The sequence below is a fragment of the Diorhabda carinulata genome, chromosome 8 (genome assembly GCF_026250575.1).
Source record: "Diorhabda carinulata isolate Delta chromosome 8, icDioCari1.1, whole genome shotgun sequence".
Lineage (NCBI taxonomy): Eukaryota > Metazoa > Arthropoda > Insecta > Coleoptera > Chrysomelidae > Diorhabda > Diorhabda carinulata.
Genome location: NC_079467.1, coordinates 19091994 through 19110935, shown reverse-complemented (window position 1 = coordinate 19110935; position 18942 = coordinate 19091994). Strand labels below are relative to the sequence as shown.

At 30.8% G+C, this 18942-nt stretch overlaps 1 protein-coding gene across 1 annotated transcript; it reads right to left on the bottom strand.

The window, feature by feature from the left end:
• Nucleotides 1-653: 653 nt before the first annotated feature.
• On the bottom strand, nt 654-6152 carry LOC130897097 (uncharacterized). Its single transcript, XM_057805688.1, has 5 exons — nt 5816-6152; nt 4520-4716; nt 4011-4094; nt 2769-3019; nt 654-1942 (listed from the first exon to the last, which is right to left on the bottom strand). Exons 1-5 carry the CDS (start codon nt 6150-6152, stop codon nt 1816-1818), a joined length of 996 nt encoding a protein of 331 aa, XP_057661671.1. The 3' UTR covers nt 654-1815.
• Between the last annotated feature and the right edge of the window lie 12790 nt (nt 6153-18942).

Below are 18942 nucleotides of genomic sequence, written 5' to 3'. Positions count from 1 at the left end.
TTCATTCACTATAGACAGAAATTTTCATGGATTTCGGCTTTTTACGGCCTTTTCCAAAAAGTATTCATGGTTTTTTGGCTTCTAATGATCTTATTTTTCCATCTTTCTATTCATTTATATGATTTCTGACTTCTTATTGTCCTCTCACTTTATGTTTATATAAATTTTCATGGTACCAGAATTCTTATGACCTTTGCCTTTCATTTCTTTTTTTGGCTTCCTATGATTTTTTTTTCGTTTTAATTTCAGGTAGCTCAAACAGATATTTTGAATGGAGACATCAAACATAATTTTCCATTAATCCAAACTTCTTGCGCTATAACACTGCTCTTAGTTGAGACCCCAAAAACCTAATAGATAAGTTCGCGCGCGCACGTTATAAGGTTTTTCAGATGAGTTTTCCGGCACTTTCGATCACTTCTTACGAGGGTTTTCCGGTTTGCAAAACTCTTACACTATTACACCGCTCTCATTTGAAGTTTAAATCCCACGTTACAAAGGGTTTCACTCGCGTCTGTTATGGGGTTTTGCAGCCAACGTTGCCACGTTATATTTTTTTTCTGATTAAATATTTAGATTTGTTCAATCACAACATATGTACACATATATTTTAATAAAAATAAAGAAAGGGTGAGGTGAAAATAAAAACGTCATAAAAATAAATAGTATATATTTAGAAAATAAATAAACCTACTTTTGCAACAACACATAATTAGAGCAATTTTTTACAAATAAAAACTAATTCTATCATTATATAAATTACCATCATTCACACTGAAATCCTTTCTTAACTCACACATTCATTTTTCTCATACAATAAATAAGATTAGAGCGGCTCAAAATAGAAACCGCATCTACGTCCAGTCATATTCCTTTTCTAAAAGAAAATAAAACGAAAAAAAATTATGTAAATAGTTATTACATTGCTAAAATAAATACTATACAAAATACGTATAAAAAACTCACTAGATTATATAAATAATGCGTCATAATTGGTTATACAGCAATTTAGATGGATAAAATTAAAATGGCAGCTTACGACATTAGTACGTTCGCGCATGTAAACGTTTATTGTCTCTTCCATCTGGGAAATTATCATTTCGACGCCATTTTGTGCAGTCCAAAAGTGTGACGTAGTAACCATAGATAACCGAGTAATTATCGTTAATTGTTGAAATTTCTTATTGAATAAAATCGCTATGAGACAAATTATGTCTCAAAAATGACTAATTGTTATAATAACAAACATCTCCATCCTTTTAAAACCATGAAAAGTTAATTCATGACGTCATTACTAATGACCAGGATCTGATTTGTATTTCGAAGTATGGCGGTTACAATGTTGCCAACTATTATGAAGATGATTTTGTTGAAAATTCTTGTTTTGATTGTTAATATCTCTTCCCAAGGACTGTTGGGGTACTTCGTTTTTTTTTTGTATTTTGATTAATCTTAAATTTGAATTTCAGTGTTTCATGATTTAAAATCATTGCTGTAAAACCTATTATAAATATTGCTTAATTGATATATTTATTTTTTAATCTAGCGATAAATCCAGCATTTTACTTGGATAAAGGGGCTTTTTCACCATCAGATAAACATTTTAAAGAAATAATTCGATAAGAGCCCATTTTATACGACTTTGGTTTTGTCATTTTCCAATTTTTTTTCGTAAAAACTTAATAAATTTAATCTAGTCCTATTTGACACAATAAAAATTCAATCCAATTTCTTAACCTAACTTTTACTAAATTGGACGAATTTTAAAAATTCAATAAGAATAAATTAATAAAGTCCTGTTTTTTTTTCTGATTTTTATACTTCGTTACATTCTAAATATTTTTCGCGGCAATTGTCTCCGTAACGACCCCGTCTTCCAGCTTCGTAGAAAACGTCAAACGATGATCCCAACGATTTTTCCATAACATAACTAATAGCGTAGCTGTAAAAGATAATTTTTCCCAATTTAAAAACAATAATCATTTATGTCAGAATCAAATAGTTTCACATTGAGTTTACAATTTTGACACAACAGTAACAGATGCAATCACTGAACTTAATGTGTAAATATTGTTTCACACGTTGGCAGCTGTGTTGCTTATTTTAAATTTTACTGTTTCCAAATTAATTCACTAAACTTAAACGTCTTAACATATCATTATGTTTTTAAATGATACGGAGGGTTTAACGTTTCAGCATATTTATTATATTACAACGTGGCAACGATGTAAACAACTGTCATGTTGATTCAATTTAAGCAATTTGACAGTGATTTGCACAGAACGCACCTAAGGGTATTACCAAGGAACATACCCAAGGTAATGTTCTGTGGTAATTTGTGACTATTGAAGAATTGCATTTTATTTAATTGCCGAATAAAAATATATCAATAGGAAAACTTCCAAAGTTAACAGAATTTCAAATGTTATGAAGTGAAATCAAAACTAAAAATATATCTTTAAAACAATAAGATATCAGCTTGTAATTTCGACAGGATAAAATTTGCTTTTCTATAAGATAACAAAGAGAACTAGATATCATAAAATTCCCTTTAGATTTCAAATCAGATATTAAAAGTGATAGAAATAAAAAAGAATTGTTTTATATATGAAAAATTACTATTTTTGTTATCTAAATCAATTTACGTGAAATATTAGGTTAGGTTAGGTTGCGCAAAAAATAAATTATGTCTTATAGTATTGGAAAGTTCTAAATTGATTACGTAATTCAATTTTTATAAAAATAATTTTATGTATATAAAAATTTACCTTCCTAGATGACAGTACAAAGAACTTTGTCCAATATCTTTTGAACATTCGCTGTTTGCTTGACAAACGTATCTTTCCATACATTTAGTATCTCCAGTTGATAAGGATCTCATGTAACCTTTCATCATAGCAAGACTGGCCGTAGCGGCATCGCTGATCGAATCCTTTTTACCCACGCTCCTTGCTTGTAATGAACGATGTGAAAAAGATGTTTTTAATGCGTCCAGAAGGTTCACCACTATGTTTATAAACTAACAAAAAAAGTTAATTATAAATAATGTCTAACAAAACTCCAGTCTACATATTTTTTTTTTCAAATGGATTATTCTATCTGAACTATACATGGAGGGTGTAAATAATGTTTAATATATTGTTATTATGCCACACCCTGTATATTCATATTATCGTATTAGAGGTGTTGTGTACTAATACCATATCTGACCACCAGTATTTCTAAGCAAATAGTATTTTATATTTTTCACTACATATCAAGCATGTTTATCGTGCTCTATCGTTGAGTAACAACCCTCTCCCACCAGTCACAAGTGACATCCTGTATAATACTTCTATCAAATACAACGCAATAATCTGAATGTAACTGATAAAACGTTATTGATATTTTTCGCTATCTGATGATGTTATGTTATGTTCCACTTTACCCCTATATCATTTCAACTAAAGCCCGTGAATAACTAGCGCCATAAATCACTATTGAGAAGGCTTTCGTAGCTGAAATTCCACGATTCCGACAAAACCACTTTGAATAATGCCAAAGGGTAACCAGTTTTATCAAAAACGCAAAAAGTCTCAGAAATTTATTCTAAACCACAGGTTTTTTATCAAGCCGCCATATTGTTAGTTTACAGCACTCGAATGTTAATTCTGCGTTATCAATTATTTGTATTGTTTCTACTGTCAATAGAAAAAGATAGAATATAATAAGTTTGTGTCTTTTCATGTTAACTCAAATGTTCATTTCACCTACAACATGTATATGTATTATACTATCAGTAGAAAAGGATAGAATATAAAAAGTTTGTGTCTTCTCATGTTAATTCAAATATTTATTTCACCTATAACATGAATACGTGTTATACTGTCAATAGAAAAGGATAGAATATAAAAAGTTTCCGTATACTTAAGTTTACAGGGAGTGGCGTGAAAGTGTTCGGATATATTCATATTATTTTGAGCATTTTGTGTTAGTGTGTTAATAAATGTCAAGTTTATTTGAAGACATACCTCACCAGCCTGCCTAGCAATCTTATTAACTTGATCAGGATCTCTGTCTCCCACAACAGCTGATACTACGGCCGCCAGAACACCCTGTGCAATTTTTAAGCTACTACTTAGTGCCAATATTTCTAAATATATATTTTATGGAGGGTCCATAATATATTTACATCATTTAAATGACTAAAAGCGAAGCTTTTTTTTCTATTTACATAATATAGTTAGTCTGCAGAGAATGTATTGCTAACAATTTATAATAACTATCATATTTGTTTTTTGTTCAGAATGTATAAGAGTTCTACTCGTAGTGTAATAAACAAAGGTCTAATTTGTCTTTATATTAGGAAAAAAAGTTATATTTTATAACTTAAAATACATTCTCTCCACACTTTCTGAAATCCCTATACAAAAAATATTTCCCATAACTTAAAAATTACCATTTCCCCAATTAAATCCCAATTAAAATAATAACATTTATTTATGGTCAAAATTTATCTATTAAAAAATTTGAAATTTACCTGTAGTGGTGAATTTCCGTTATCAACTTTATCGATTCCATCGCCGGTGTTGCCACCTCCTAAAATGGCAGTTAAAATTTTTAAGCCGACAGAAAGTAAATTCGCCCATGGGGATGGCTGGACGGGGGTGTCTAAATCGTCGGATTTATTTGGTCCTTGATTACCGCCTGGACTAAAAATCATTTGCATCACCATTCCTACAAAACATTCATTATATTCCATATAAACAGTTCATAAAAATGTCTACACCTCTAATAACTATTTTCCATAGGAGATTTTTAGAAAGATGTAACAGTCGATTCATGGGTTTCAATAATTATATTTTTCCGAAAACCCGTTACAGTATCAAGTTTTTATAATTGTCGTGTGTTAATAATTTTGATAGTAAAATTTGTTTTGAAAAACTGTTAGTTTAAAAGTAACAGTGGTATAACACTAAAACTACCAGTCTCTATACTTACTGCTGTATTGGCATCTTGATTTTACAGTTTCCTGTGATATAGCTGAGTAACTCATTTATAAAGTTTGCAATTAAAAATTAAGATGGCGTTGCTAACATTTTGATTTTATAGAAATAAAATAATGAGCCATATTCATTGTTTATTGTAAAGATATATCATATTCATATAATATTTTGAATAAATTATGCCAATGAAAAATGTGTGGACGAAATGCTCACGGTAGTATTAAGTATAAATATAAAATAGAAAGCTCAAGCACAGCATAACAAAGATAGAAATGGGACTACAAACGGTTTTAGTTCTTGATTACTGCTTAGATATATAGGTTGTTTGCATAAAAACTTCTACAAATATGCTTTGTGTTACGTGTCATTAGTTTACACATCTAATAATGATTTTTATACCAAATTTAGAGCATTTTTGGAAATAAATAACAATTAATTTACGGGTTGTAATATTGAACAATAATTTTCCCTATAACATTCACAGTAACTTCTAAAGTTTGAAAAAAAAAACAGATGGTACTGCAAATCCCATACCCATGCTACATGTTTTACTCGTTTTTAGATTTTACAGTTTCCTGTCGATGCAGCAGAGCGCTCAACTTGCAATTTATAATTGAGATGGCGTTGTTTATACTTGAATTTCATTAAAATAATAACCATTTTTTTTAGATATATAAAAAAACAAACTATAGACATTAAAAATGTATAAATAAAATACTCAAGGTGGAATTAAATATTTAAAAACAATATACACTAAGAAAAAAATACTCTTAAAGGTCTTTATTTCTGTGACAAAATTATGAAGGATTTATAAAAGGATGGAAACTCACCTAATAAGTTCGACCAGGAAAATCCTCCGCCGTTGGTGATGGAATTGTCGCTACTTTCCGCTATGGAATTTGTTTCTACATCGTCTAATCGATCTAAAGCAACTTTTTTAATAGCGTTTGGTTTTTCTGCATATTTTCTCTCGGCTCTTTGTAATTGAAGTACGTCCCTGGGTCCTTTAACGGGATAAAAATTACGAAGCCCCGGTTGCGATTCGGCCGCTGCTACTGACGCTACTGGCTTGGAGTTGATTTGAACATTTGGGTACGAAAACGTACCTACCAGAGAACTGGATATCAAAAGAGCTGTAAACGCCCAACCAACAGCTTCTCTGTACATCTGGAAAAAAGCGCATACTGTAGATACAAATTGAAACAAATGTTGGAAGTGGAGTCTAATCTATTTGTGATCATAAATATCTTTAAAAACATGTTTTCAAGATTTTTTTTTTCATTTTCTTAATTTTTCGTCGTATTTGAGGTATTTTTCTCGGAAAGTACTTACAAAAACGAACAAAATGAAGAAAAACATGATAAAAATAAATAAAACGAAAACAAATATTGCAAATTATAAATTTTCGATTTTTTATGTTCAAAAATAGTATTCCACTTCCAAGCAGCATGGACGAAAGTCCGATTCTGGATTCTTATACCCGAATAACTTTTCAAGGGCAACTACGATGACCGGATAAATTCTTAGTAAAAACTTTATTTTTTCGTTTTTATTTGGATGGATTTTGTTTAAAACTCCTTAATAATACTTTAAAAAATTAATTTTCTTGAACTTCAATAAAAATGCGGTGTATAATATTTAACGGAATATTCTAAAGTGTTAATATTCGTACGACCTTCAATTGAATAAGACATTTCCGTATCCGCCATTACAATATGCATCGTCAAAGAAGATCTAGGTCAACGTTATATGTGTTAAGCAGACACGCTTGAATTACTTTTGAAGGTTACTTTAGAACTTAAAGCAAACCGCCTAATTTCTTATTGTTTATACTGTTATTAGGTGACATTTTAACAAAAAAAAATATAAATTCTTTCGTATAATAATAGAATAGGGTATTATTGTATAAAATAGATATTTGTTACTAGTTCCAAACATCAATCGATTAAAAGTTACTGGAGATTAAGTCTGGTGAATAGGAAGGCAATTTCAATTGTAAATCCTAATGTAGGTCAGCTTATTGTTTCATATAATTTTATAATTACGTAGTTATTATATTTTAATAGGGTAGTTTAATTCATATAAAGACAATAGAAACTTTCACTGCATTTATATCGTTAACATGAAATTTGAACTTAATTTAGTTAAATATGTGATTTCGGACAATAGGCCGGAGATTCATTAAATATTTATGCTTGACTTAAAAAAGAAGACAAAAGTTGATTTCCGCAATTTAAAATAAAATCGAGTGACACAATATTTAATGACAAAACATCACGCTTTCTAGATAACTTTTTTTAAACGACGTTTTCAATAAAATGTAATTTTTAACATAAATAAATTTAGTATATGCAGTGGACTAATGAAAATTCGTGACCCTTTCCCATAAAAATACACAAAACAAACACAAAAATAAAACGAAAAGACAGAGAATTGTGAAGCACATTTTGATGTATTGTGTGTTGCATAACTAGAGAGGGTATATGATTTCCTGATTCTGAATGATTAAGTTAATATTGAAGATAGAGAAAGCGTGGTATAGGAGCTTGTTTCAATTAGGCCCGAACTGTTGATAAAGTGAGAAAGAGCATCGTTATGCCACTCTCTATCTTCCTCTATTCTATTCTAATTGGAGATTAACTGTATACATAAAACACCAATCAGAATCGAGTAAAGATAGAGAGAGAGCGGTAAACCGCTGCTCCTTGTCTCTCTTCAAATAATATGCATCCTCTTACATGGCGCTCTCTCTTTTTGCTTCCATACGTTTGGATTATGTTGAGAAGTTTGAAGGTAACTATTTTCTAATTTGTATTGATGCAAAATGGGGTGAGAATACTGAAGGTTGTGCCGAGTTCTGGTTCTACCATCAAATTACTGAACGACATTTTCTCTGTACTTGGATACCTCAATATTACTGTTCAGGATAATGCAACGGAATTTCACAAAAACTTGTCGGACCTGTACACCCAGCCACCAACGGCTTGGTTACCTCAATCCAATGAAGATTCTTCGTTTTCCTTATCCTACTAACTTCTCTCTAACGCATCTCTCTCTCCTTTTCTCATTTCGATTCAATCAGAATAGAAAAGTAAAAAGAAATAGAGAATGGTACACCGATGCTCTTCCTCTCTCTGTCAGCCGTTCGGGCCACTCGGGCACACACACAATGCTGCTACACATTACATTAAAATCTTCTACATTAATAATCTTATCTTTGTCGTTAGTATTCGTCCACACTGTATATATTTATATTGAATGGCTATTTAATTGCTTGGGGATTTTCCTGAAAAACAGCTGTACAAGAAATATTGACTAAATCTATGGCGTAATAGTCGGTCAAACTGTACATACAAGATACCGCTTATTTTTTTTTTTCATTTATTGAACCTCAATAGCATTGAACTTCATTCAGGTTATTAACCCATGTAAAATTTCATCTCGTATCTGCGAAATTCCCTCGTAAATATCTTTAAATCGGTTACATAACAGTATACAAATATTCACGATTGATCCTGTACTTGTTTTCAAATGGCTTTATATATTTTTAACTCTAAAACTAAATATTGTTAATAGGATAGGTGGATAACATAAAAAAGATGATAAGAAATCTTGTATAATTATGATTTACAAGTTTTTTTCTGATAGGCCTGATCTGCATAATGTAAATCATAAAAACTGTGCTACGTTGATGATTAATAATAACGGTATGTCGTTCCACTGAGACGTATTTCGCGACCTAACATTCTATAACACACATGTTGCGTTCCCGATTTCGGTCTTGCTCGTTCGTATTTGTGTATACAAATTTCGCTTTTAAAATTGTCATATTAACGAATGCATTTCTGCAAAATTCATATTAAACTGCAATACTATATTGTGAATAAAAACTTATTTTAACAATAACGGTATTTACTTCAAGAACTACAGTATAAAGATAGGAATCTCTACTTGCACATATACCTGTTATAAAATAACTGTTGTTTTTTCTTAAATTCACGTTATTGGTATCTGTTTGATTGGAAAAAATATAAATTATGAAATCCAACAAATTATATAAATTATTTTAGTATATTTGAGAATATTTTAATTCAGATTATTAAAATTGGCTACGTTGTACACCATTTTAAAAATGATTGATGTATTAATAATCATTATATCAAACATATCTTTATTATATTCATTCATTATTAAATTTAGAATGAACGTCAGCTGAGTAGAAAGTAATACTAAAATTAAATTTCGTATTTTTTGTATTTTACAAATGTGCAATATATCCGTTAGCTTCCACTTTAGAAAGTTTTCCATAATAGTGGTCAATATCTTTTAACCGGAAATTACGAAAACATAATTATTCACGCAGAACGAACTTGTACTAGATTGAGACATTGAACTTTGAATTGTGTCAAATGTCATGGATCATCGATTATACTTTCGTTTCAATTATTTATATTTCTATGTAAATATTATGAGTAATCTCCGTTTTAGATAATAAACAAGGGCTTAGAGCGTATAAGCTATCAGCTACTATGGTTATGAAATAAGTTTTTTAACAGAAGTAAGTGGAAATCATATTCGTTTAATTTTTTTCTATTTGAATCGTGAGCTATTAACTATTTTCTTACAACTAGTTTTCGCGCCCTATTAAATTTCTTAATCTTCACATACTATAATTGATTAACAAACATTTATTTGTATAAAATCTTGAAATTATATTGAACAATTAATCAACAACAGTTATGTACATCTACAGAATAACGTAAAGTTTAACGACCTATTTGTAAAACGTTGAACGAACAATGATTCTGTTAACGATTATAACCAAATTGTGTCATTAACCATCTGTCATTACATCTTTACAATTTGTATACTACTGTCAAAGTCTGACAACGTTGTTTAAATTATATTATCCTTAAAAAAGAAGATTCGATTGGTGTTTAATTTACAATTATATACTTCTGATTTTATGTACAAATTTCACCTTTTTTTTGGAAATAATAAGACCGAGTACGATTTCACTCTTACACTTACACAAGACCGGTCCTGCGTAAATTAGTCACTAATCATTGACTCTTAATAAAAAGTAACGATGAGTAGTAGACAAGTTTGTGTGTGTACGAATGACCTACTTATATAGTTTCAACGTTCGAGAATTGATATCTGTACATTAAACCTTTATCTCGAATTCTTCTAAAGTGAAAATTTATATTGATGAACTTTCTTTACGAATCCATCGTAAATAGAAGAAATTTACTAGCATTATTTTTTATACGTCATGTTAACATTGGTATTAATAACTAATCACATAATTAATTTAATTTGAAATCACTTTTTTATATTAATTCATATTATATTCGTTAGATAGAAAGTTTTAATTAGATATTTAAATAATAAATTATAATTGCATTCCACATAAATAGTATTCTTCTTCTTTTTCCATATTCATATAGCAGATATTTTACTTACATTGCAATTAATTTTTATCCGAATTTAGGAATATATATGACAGTTCGAAATATACAGGGTGATTCTGTGATAATTCCAATTAGATTAGAGATGAAACTATAAAAATCCATATAATTTTTGACAAGATTTCAAAATAATAAGAGAGTTCACTTCAATTTGGCTTAATAGAGCGACATTTTACAACAGGATGTGGGTAGACACAATCTAAACCAAAATTTGGCTATTTACCTTTTAATATACGGATCGATCTGGCTTTTAGCTACAACGAATTGATAGAAAATACAGGGGGATGCAAAACAACTCGTTTACTTTAATTGGGCATTTTATACGAATGGGGTGTGGGTAAACAGAATCTAAACCTATATTTAGGTATTTAACTTTTAATATGAGGATCGATCTGGCTTTAACGTCATGATAGAAAATACAGGGGGATGCATAACAGCTCGTTTACTTTAATTTGGCATCTTAGAGCGACGTTTTATATGAAGAGGATGTGGATATGCACAATTTAAACCTTAATTTGATTATTTAACTTCTAATATATGGATCTATCTGGTATTTAGCTTCAACGTCATGATAGAAACTACAGGGGGATGCAGAGTAATGGTTTATTTCAATTGGGCGTTTTGGAACGACATTTGATAAAAGGAGGGTGAGGTCGAGTACAATTTAGACTTATATTTGGGTATTTAACTTTTAATTTATAAGTTGATCTGATATTTAGCCATGATTTTTTCCCAAAAAGGGGCTCATAATGATTAAATATTTAAAAAACTCAGTATTATTATATATACAATACAAAGTAGATTCCAAAAAGTATAAAGGATATTTAAATAAAAGTTAAATACCCAATAAAAGTGAGAAACAGGTAAATTAGTATCAAGATGTATGTATGTATATAGAGATAACTGACCTTTTTAATTTAATTTCCTGTAATATTAGAAAGTCGCATAGTAGAGTCATTATTGTTTAAAATAAAAAATATTTTCATATAATCGACCAGTTTTTTTTCAATTGAAGATATATAAAATAATATCTACAGTCTGTTCTCAAAAATATATTACTGGTATAAAATAGGATATCCTGTATAAAAATGACGCAATATTTCAATAATAAAATGTTGAAAAATATTAAATTGGAATATATATATATATATATATATATATATATATATATATATATATATATATATATATATATATATATATATAAATATAATAAGAAATCCAAAACTTACTTTTAAGGATTTCAAAAATTTCGAACGCGAATTTCTTCAAGAACTGCACTAGTCTACAAACGGTAAAAGAAATCTTCACGAAATGACTTCTAAATACCTTGAACTTCACTTTATATAGATGACCCACTTACCTCTTCTTTCGAAGCTGTACGGTCTCTACCACGGCAGTTCTCCCAAACGGTTACCAAAAGAAAATAAATAATACGATCAGGTGTTTTTCTTTTATTTTAAATTTTTCATTTTTTCATTATTTCGTGCTATCTGGATTTTCCTATTTCGTATCCGTTTTGAATTGTTGACTAATTTAATAAAATTATGTAGGAGAAAGTTTTTTATTATTGTAAATATGGACGAGATGAATCAGAACAATTTGGTCGGGCTGATGGAATGACCTCAAGACCTGGAAAATGCCGTTTTTCTTTTTTAAATATAAAGATGATTAGGTCGTATACAAACAGGATAATATTTTACATAATATAAAAAAAATATCATTATCTGCTCCTATCAGTGGCGTGGTATAAAATATTATATGTTCTGTAATGTTTTAAAAAAAACTTCACCGAGATTTTTGCAAGAAGATATGAAATTTTTTAATTTTCAAATACGTAGCGCCAAGACTATTAGGACATAGGTAATGTACGCGTCAGTGGCAGGTCTTACTAAGCTTTACACGAAGTTTCAACTTGCTAGTTCGATCCATTTTATGTCTCAAATTGAGTTTCGCATCGTTATCAAATGTTTGACCAAAGGGAAATTAACAGAATGAAGGCTATTTATAATGATGAGCGAGACTGGTCTTGGTCTTGCATTTTTGGCAAAACCAAGACCAAGACCGAATGTGCAAGACCAAGACCGAGTTGTGCAAGATCAAGATCGGCCAAGTATAGCTAATTTAAACAAAAATGTTGTTGTAAATCCATTTAAAATGCAGGGTTTTCGGTTGAGTTATGGGGGGTAATTGAGAGATAGTTTTATTATTTGTTAACCTTATATCTGGGCATCAGAAATGATATAATTTGTTCACGTCTTTTGTTTCAATATGCCTTTTCATTTTTCAAGTAAATATCTTATATATTAAAAAAATTGATGATTTCCATTCCGAGTCCGTTCAGGCGTTTTACCCAATCGATTTGCTTAATTTTTTTTTTCAATGAAAGGTATTGATGCACAGATCAGCCATCAACCATCGGATTTCATCTAATTTTCACCATTCTCAAGTTATACTCAAATGCAATTTTCCCTTATGGGAGTTTTTCACATACACACGTTCTATCCTCAATATCTCAGGTTCTATTCTAGATAGAGACTTCGTTTTTGTTTAAGAATACTCGCTGAAACACCTTCTTTCTTTTGAGTTTTTGAACACTTAATTCGATTGAGTTTGAGTGGAGCTAGGCGCAGACATTCAATGTGGAGTTATGGATTTATGTTAGGTTTTTGGCAATTTTTCTACATTCAAAGATCTATATCTCAGGTTCTAATATAGCTACAGAGTTCGTTTTGATTTAAAAACACTCGCTGAAACACCTTCTTTCTTTTGAGTTTTTGAACACTTAAATCGGTTGAGTTGGAGAGGAGCTAGGCGCGGACATTCAATGTGGAGTTATGGATTTTTGTAGGTTTTTGGCACAATTTTTCTACATTCAAAGATCTATATCTCAGGTTCTAATATAGCTACAGGGTTCGTTTTGGTTTAAGAACACTCGCTGAAACACCTTCTTTCTTTTGAGTTTTTGAACACTTAAATCGGTTGAGTTGGAGAGAAGCTAGGCGCAGACATTCAATGTGGAGTTATGGATTTATGTTAGGTTTTTGGCAATTTTTCTACATTCAAAGATCTATATCTCAGGTTCTAATATAGCTACAGAGTTCGTTTTAATTTAAGAACACTCGCTGAAATACGTTCTTTCTTTTGAGTTTTTGGACACTTAAATCGGTTGAGTTGGAGAGGAGCTAGGCGCGGACATTCAATGTGGAGTTATGGATTTTTGTAGGTTTTTGGCACAATTTTTCTACATTCAAAGATCTATATCTCAGGTTCTAATATAGCTACAGGGTTCGTTTTGGTTTAAGAACACTCGCTGAAACACCTTCTTTCTTTTGAGTTTTTGAACACTTAAATCGGTTGAGTTGGAGAGAAGCTAGGCGCAGACATTCAATGTGGAGTTATGGATTTATGTTAGGTTTTTGGCAATTTTTCTACATTCAAAGATCTATATCTCAGGTTCTAATATAGCTACAGAGTTCGTTTTAATTTAAGAACACTCGCTGAAATACGTTCTTTCTTTTGAGTTTTTGGACACTTAAATCGGTTGAGTTGGAGAGGAGCTAGGCGCGGACATTCAATGTGGAGTTATGGATTTTTGTAGGTTTTTGGCACAATTTTTCTACATTCAAAGATCTATATCTCAGGTTCTAATATAGCTACAGGGTTCGTTTTGGTTTAAGAACACTCGCTGAAACACCTTCTTTCTTTTGAGTTTTTGAACACTTAATTCGATTGAGTTTGAGTGGAGCTAGGCGCAGACATTCAATGTGGAGTTATGGATTTATGTTAGGTTTTTGGCAATTTTTCTACATTCAAAGATCTATATCTCAGGTTCTAATATAGCTACAGAGTTCGTTTTAATTTAAGAACACTCGCTGATATACGTTCTTTCTTTTGAGTTTTTGGACACTTAAATCGGTTGAGTTGGAGAGGAGCTAGGCGCGGACATTCAATGTGGAGTTATGGATTTTTGTAGGTTTTTGGCACAATTTTTCTACATTCAAAGATCTATATCTCAGGTTCTAATATAGCTACAGGGTTCGTTTTGGTTTAAGAACACTCGCTGAAACACCTTCTTTCTTTTGAGTTTTTGAACACTTAAATCGGTTGAGTTTGAGTGGAGCTAGGCGCAGACATTCAATGTGGAGTTATGGATTTATGTTAGGTTTTTGGCAATTTTTCTACATTCAAAGATCTATATCTCAGGTTCTAATATAGCTACAGAGTTCGTTTTAATTTAAGAACACTCGCTGAAATACGTTCTTTCTTTTGAGTTTTTGGACACTTAAATCGGTTGAGTTGGAGAGGAGCTAGGCGCGGACATTCAATGTGGAGTTATGGATTTATGTTAGGTTTTTGGCAATTTTTCTACATTCAAAGATCTATATCTCAGGTTCTAATATAGCTACAGAGTTCGTTTTAATTTAAGAACACTCGCTGAAATACGTTCTTTCTTTTGAGTTTTTGGACACTTAAATCGGTTGAGTTTGAGTGGAGCTAGGCGCAGACATTCAATGTGGAGTTATGGATTTATGTTAGGTTTTTGGCAATTTTTCTACATTCAAAGATCTATATCTCAGGTTCTAATATAGCTACAGAGTTCGTTTTAATTTAAGAACACTCGCTGAAATACGTTCTTTCTTTTGAGTTTTTGGACACTTAAATCGGTTGAGTTGGAGAGGAGCTAGGCGCGGACATTCAATGTGGAGTTATGGATTTTTGTAGGTTTTTGGCAATTTTTCTACATTCAAAGATCTATATCTCAGGTTCTAATATAGCTACAGAGTTCATTCTTTTCTATTATAATGATTTCTGATATTTATTTAATGGATTCGATGCGAGCGAATCCGCGAGTAAAAGCTAGTATTATATTATGACATGGTTTTTGATTAATAAAAAAAATTCTAAATTGTCGATATGCCATTTTTTTTTAATATGTACCTAGTTATGTCCTCACAGGGTTTTCTGATATGTCATAAAAAATTATTTAAATAGCTATCGAAATATGGTAAATACAAGGTATATTTTTTGTATAATAACTTGGATAACTTTTAAAAGAGCTTTCTGAATATTTGATTTCATTATATTAAATATACCCACGTTGCAGATAACTTCAACTTAATTTTTTGAAAAATGGTTAATACCTATTATTTTTAATCATAAATCAGAAAGTAATTTTACCATAGATTTCATTTTTACCATTTTAATTTCATCACAAAAATAATTTTTTTCCAAACGTACACATTCCACATCCCGTACGGACGCCATTGGTGCAGTTAAAATATTCCCGTTCTTAGATTTTGATATATTTCAAATTGCTTTCGTGAGATGGTTTTGTATACTTATACTCTTTAGGAGCAGTTATACAATACAAGACCAGCAAGACTCTTGCAACAAGACCAACACCACATATGAGGGTGCAAGACCAAGACTAAGTCTTCGTATTGCATTTGCTCTTCAAAATCTATATACGGTAACTTGTGTCGATGATTTTAAACAATTAAAGAATTTTCTAAATTATTTCGCGAGGGACAAGAATCATTAAAAGATAACCCTAGCACCTAACCCAGAAAACTGTATGTATGTATGTCTAGAGTTGGGGTCTCGTATTCACGGCGACTCAAATAATCTATTGTGTCCCCTTTTCTTGCTCCAATACTGGAGAACCCACTGTTTACAACTGATCCATCAATTCCACTCCTTTTAAAAAGTCTAGTATGTGGGATGGCTTTAATTTCCAGAGATCTTCGTTTTCTATTTCATATGCGTCTAGGTGTAGAGTTCCTTAGTGTTTCACACTTCGAGAGAATGTGGATAGGACTTTACAGTGGATGATCCATGTTCAAAACTGTTTTTCTTTGAACTGATGTGTGGCGGAGAATGATTCGTCTTCTGCTATGGATTTCCCTGATTATTTCGAACACTTCTGGGAAACAAATGCTGGTGTACTATTCGGAATTGACCGTTCAACGTTGCTCTAATGGAACGGTGGCTACAGATCCAGTTATTCCGAAAGAACAGGCGACCATTTGCGTCAAAGTTCTTCGTGCGCGAACTACTTTGTTGGATTTGGATCGTCTTGAAATACCAATACAGTCAATTGCTCTTCAGTTTCGGGTTCATATGCGTAATTCCACAATTCGTTTTATCGGCGTCTTTTGAAATGCAACAATTGAACTTTTTCATTTTTCAATTTCTTTGCTCCAATCGACACGAGATCTTTTTCAGTCAAATTATTCGGTATTCAACGCCACAAATCTTTTTGAAAGCCAATATTGCATGTAGGCGAGTGGAACTAATAATCAAGTATATCTCAATCTCACAGTATGTTACATGACGATCTTGCAATATCTGTTTACGTACAGCATCGATGTTCTCTAGAACAACAAGCGATTTTGGACGACAGTCACGAAATTCATCCTGTAGCGAAGTGCATCCACGATTCAATTTAGAAAATCAGCGAAACACGTTGGTTAGAAATGGTGCTTCATCACCAAAAGTCGAAGTGAGTTGATCGGCACACTGTTGTTAGTTTAATCCACGTCATAGAAAATCATCGCACGAGAATGTTTCAAGTATCAAGTAAAAACTCAAATAGGACTCGTATGACAATACGTTCACAGTAAGTTCACCATTAAAAATCTTCATGATGGTTAGGTCAAATTTGACATATTCAAAACAGTGTTGCCATATCTCAACACTTAAGCAGCAAACTTCGTATTATATTAATTTGTCCATTTAGACCACTTCAACATAATCCCCTTGAGCTTTTGCTTGCATGCTTGTATACTTTAAATTTTACGCAAAACTTTACATTTTTCATTACAATATGTCTCTATTGTACTAATCAATATTTTGAACACCCTGTACTTTAATTGACAACTAGACTTAGCACATAATATATCGATAAAAACTACTCGTATATCAGTAGCCTATTTTATTCAGTTTAAATAAACATTTTAATGATAAAAATAGTGAATTCCGATCTACAAATAGTATGCTAACGACAAAATTCAATAATATTAAATGTAATATTTCCGTTAGAAACAATATAGGTATGCATAATATTATTCCAGATATTCTTTTGAACCGGTATCAATTATTTAATAATGAGTTATACAAGCACATTCGTTTTTATGTGTAAATATATTCATTTTTCTTATTTAGAATACAACGTTTCTTAAAACTTCAGTAATATTTATTAAACATAGATAAAAATCTACAAAATACTATATGATATACAAAAAAATCAAGCAGTCAATGAAACCACAGATCTACTTTTTTTCATTTATCTATCCTCATTTTATTTATAGATTGTATTTTGCTTCTGTTCTCTTAAATAACAAATGAAATTCGTAGTTAAAGTTATTAATAAAGGAATAAATCAAAATACGCGTTTTCCCTGAATCATATATTATCCTTACAAAGAAAACATAACGTGGATTTACAAGAATACCTCTATGCTATTAACAATTCTTTATGATCGTTTGATACTTATATTCTTCTTTTTTGAAAAAGACATCGTCTCGTACTTCTCGAATAAACAGTGGAATTACGTATTACGATATTGAATAAGGTATATGAATAACTCAGATAAAATGAGTCAAACTATTATCGAAAACAAAATGAGTGTTTCCATTGTCCAAATAATGGATTTTTTAAAATTACCGCTAGGTTTGAATTAAATAGAAAACACAGTTTTCAGTCTTTTGATTGTGATTTTTTTATTGAATCATCAAGTACATAGGTTAGGGTTATTTATGGAATTACACATCGGACAAATGGCCTCCACGGCTTTGCATACACATACGCAGTCGTTAAATCTCACGTTCTAGAGGGCTGTTTTTAAAATCTTTACACTTGCTACTAAACACTTTTCAATACACCGAGATGATTCTCCTTACCTTTACACTCCATAATAGATAAGACCGTGTATAAAAACCCTCTATTAAATTCATAATTTTCTATGATATATATTTTTCTTCTTTTTTGACTTTTTCTATAACAGGTTTAATTTGTCGTTTCATTTAACATGTAAACAACTCATTAAAAAAGAAGAAATTCCACGTCAAGTGAATTGTAGAAAGAACTTAGATACAAAAGTTTGAAGGTATTAGCGGGATGGATTTTAGAATCGAATTTTTCGATTCTTAAAGCCAAATAATCATTGCTGAAAGTCGACTTTTCGATTATCTGTTAGACTTTTTAATAATTGTTTATTGTGGAAATTCTTGAATGATATGATGATATTTAAAATGGTTACAAAGTATACCAACGATGATATTTAATATGATTCAACCAACAGAGGTTAGTTTAACGAAGAAATGAAAAAAATAAGAGTCGATACATGAAAACGATTAAAACTGTACTACTCTCATAAGTTACATGTTGTTGTTTAAAAAAAGTCGAAGTTATCGAATGATAATCGATTTTAATTGACTCAAGACGGGTTCAACTCGATTCTAAAAAGTTATTTATGTTTAGAG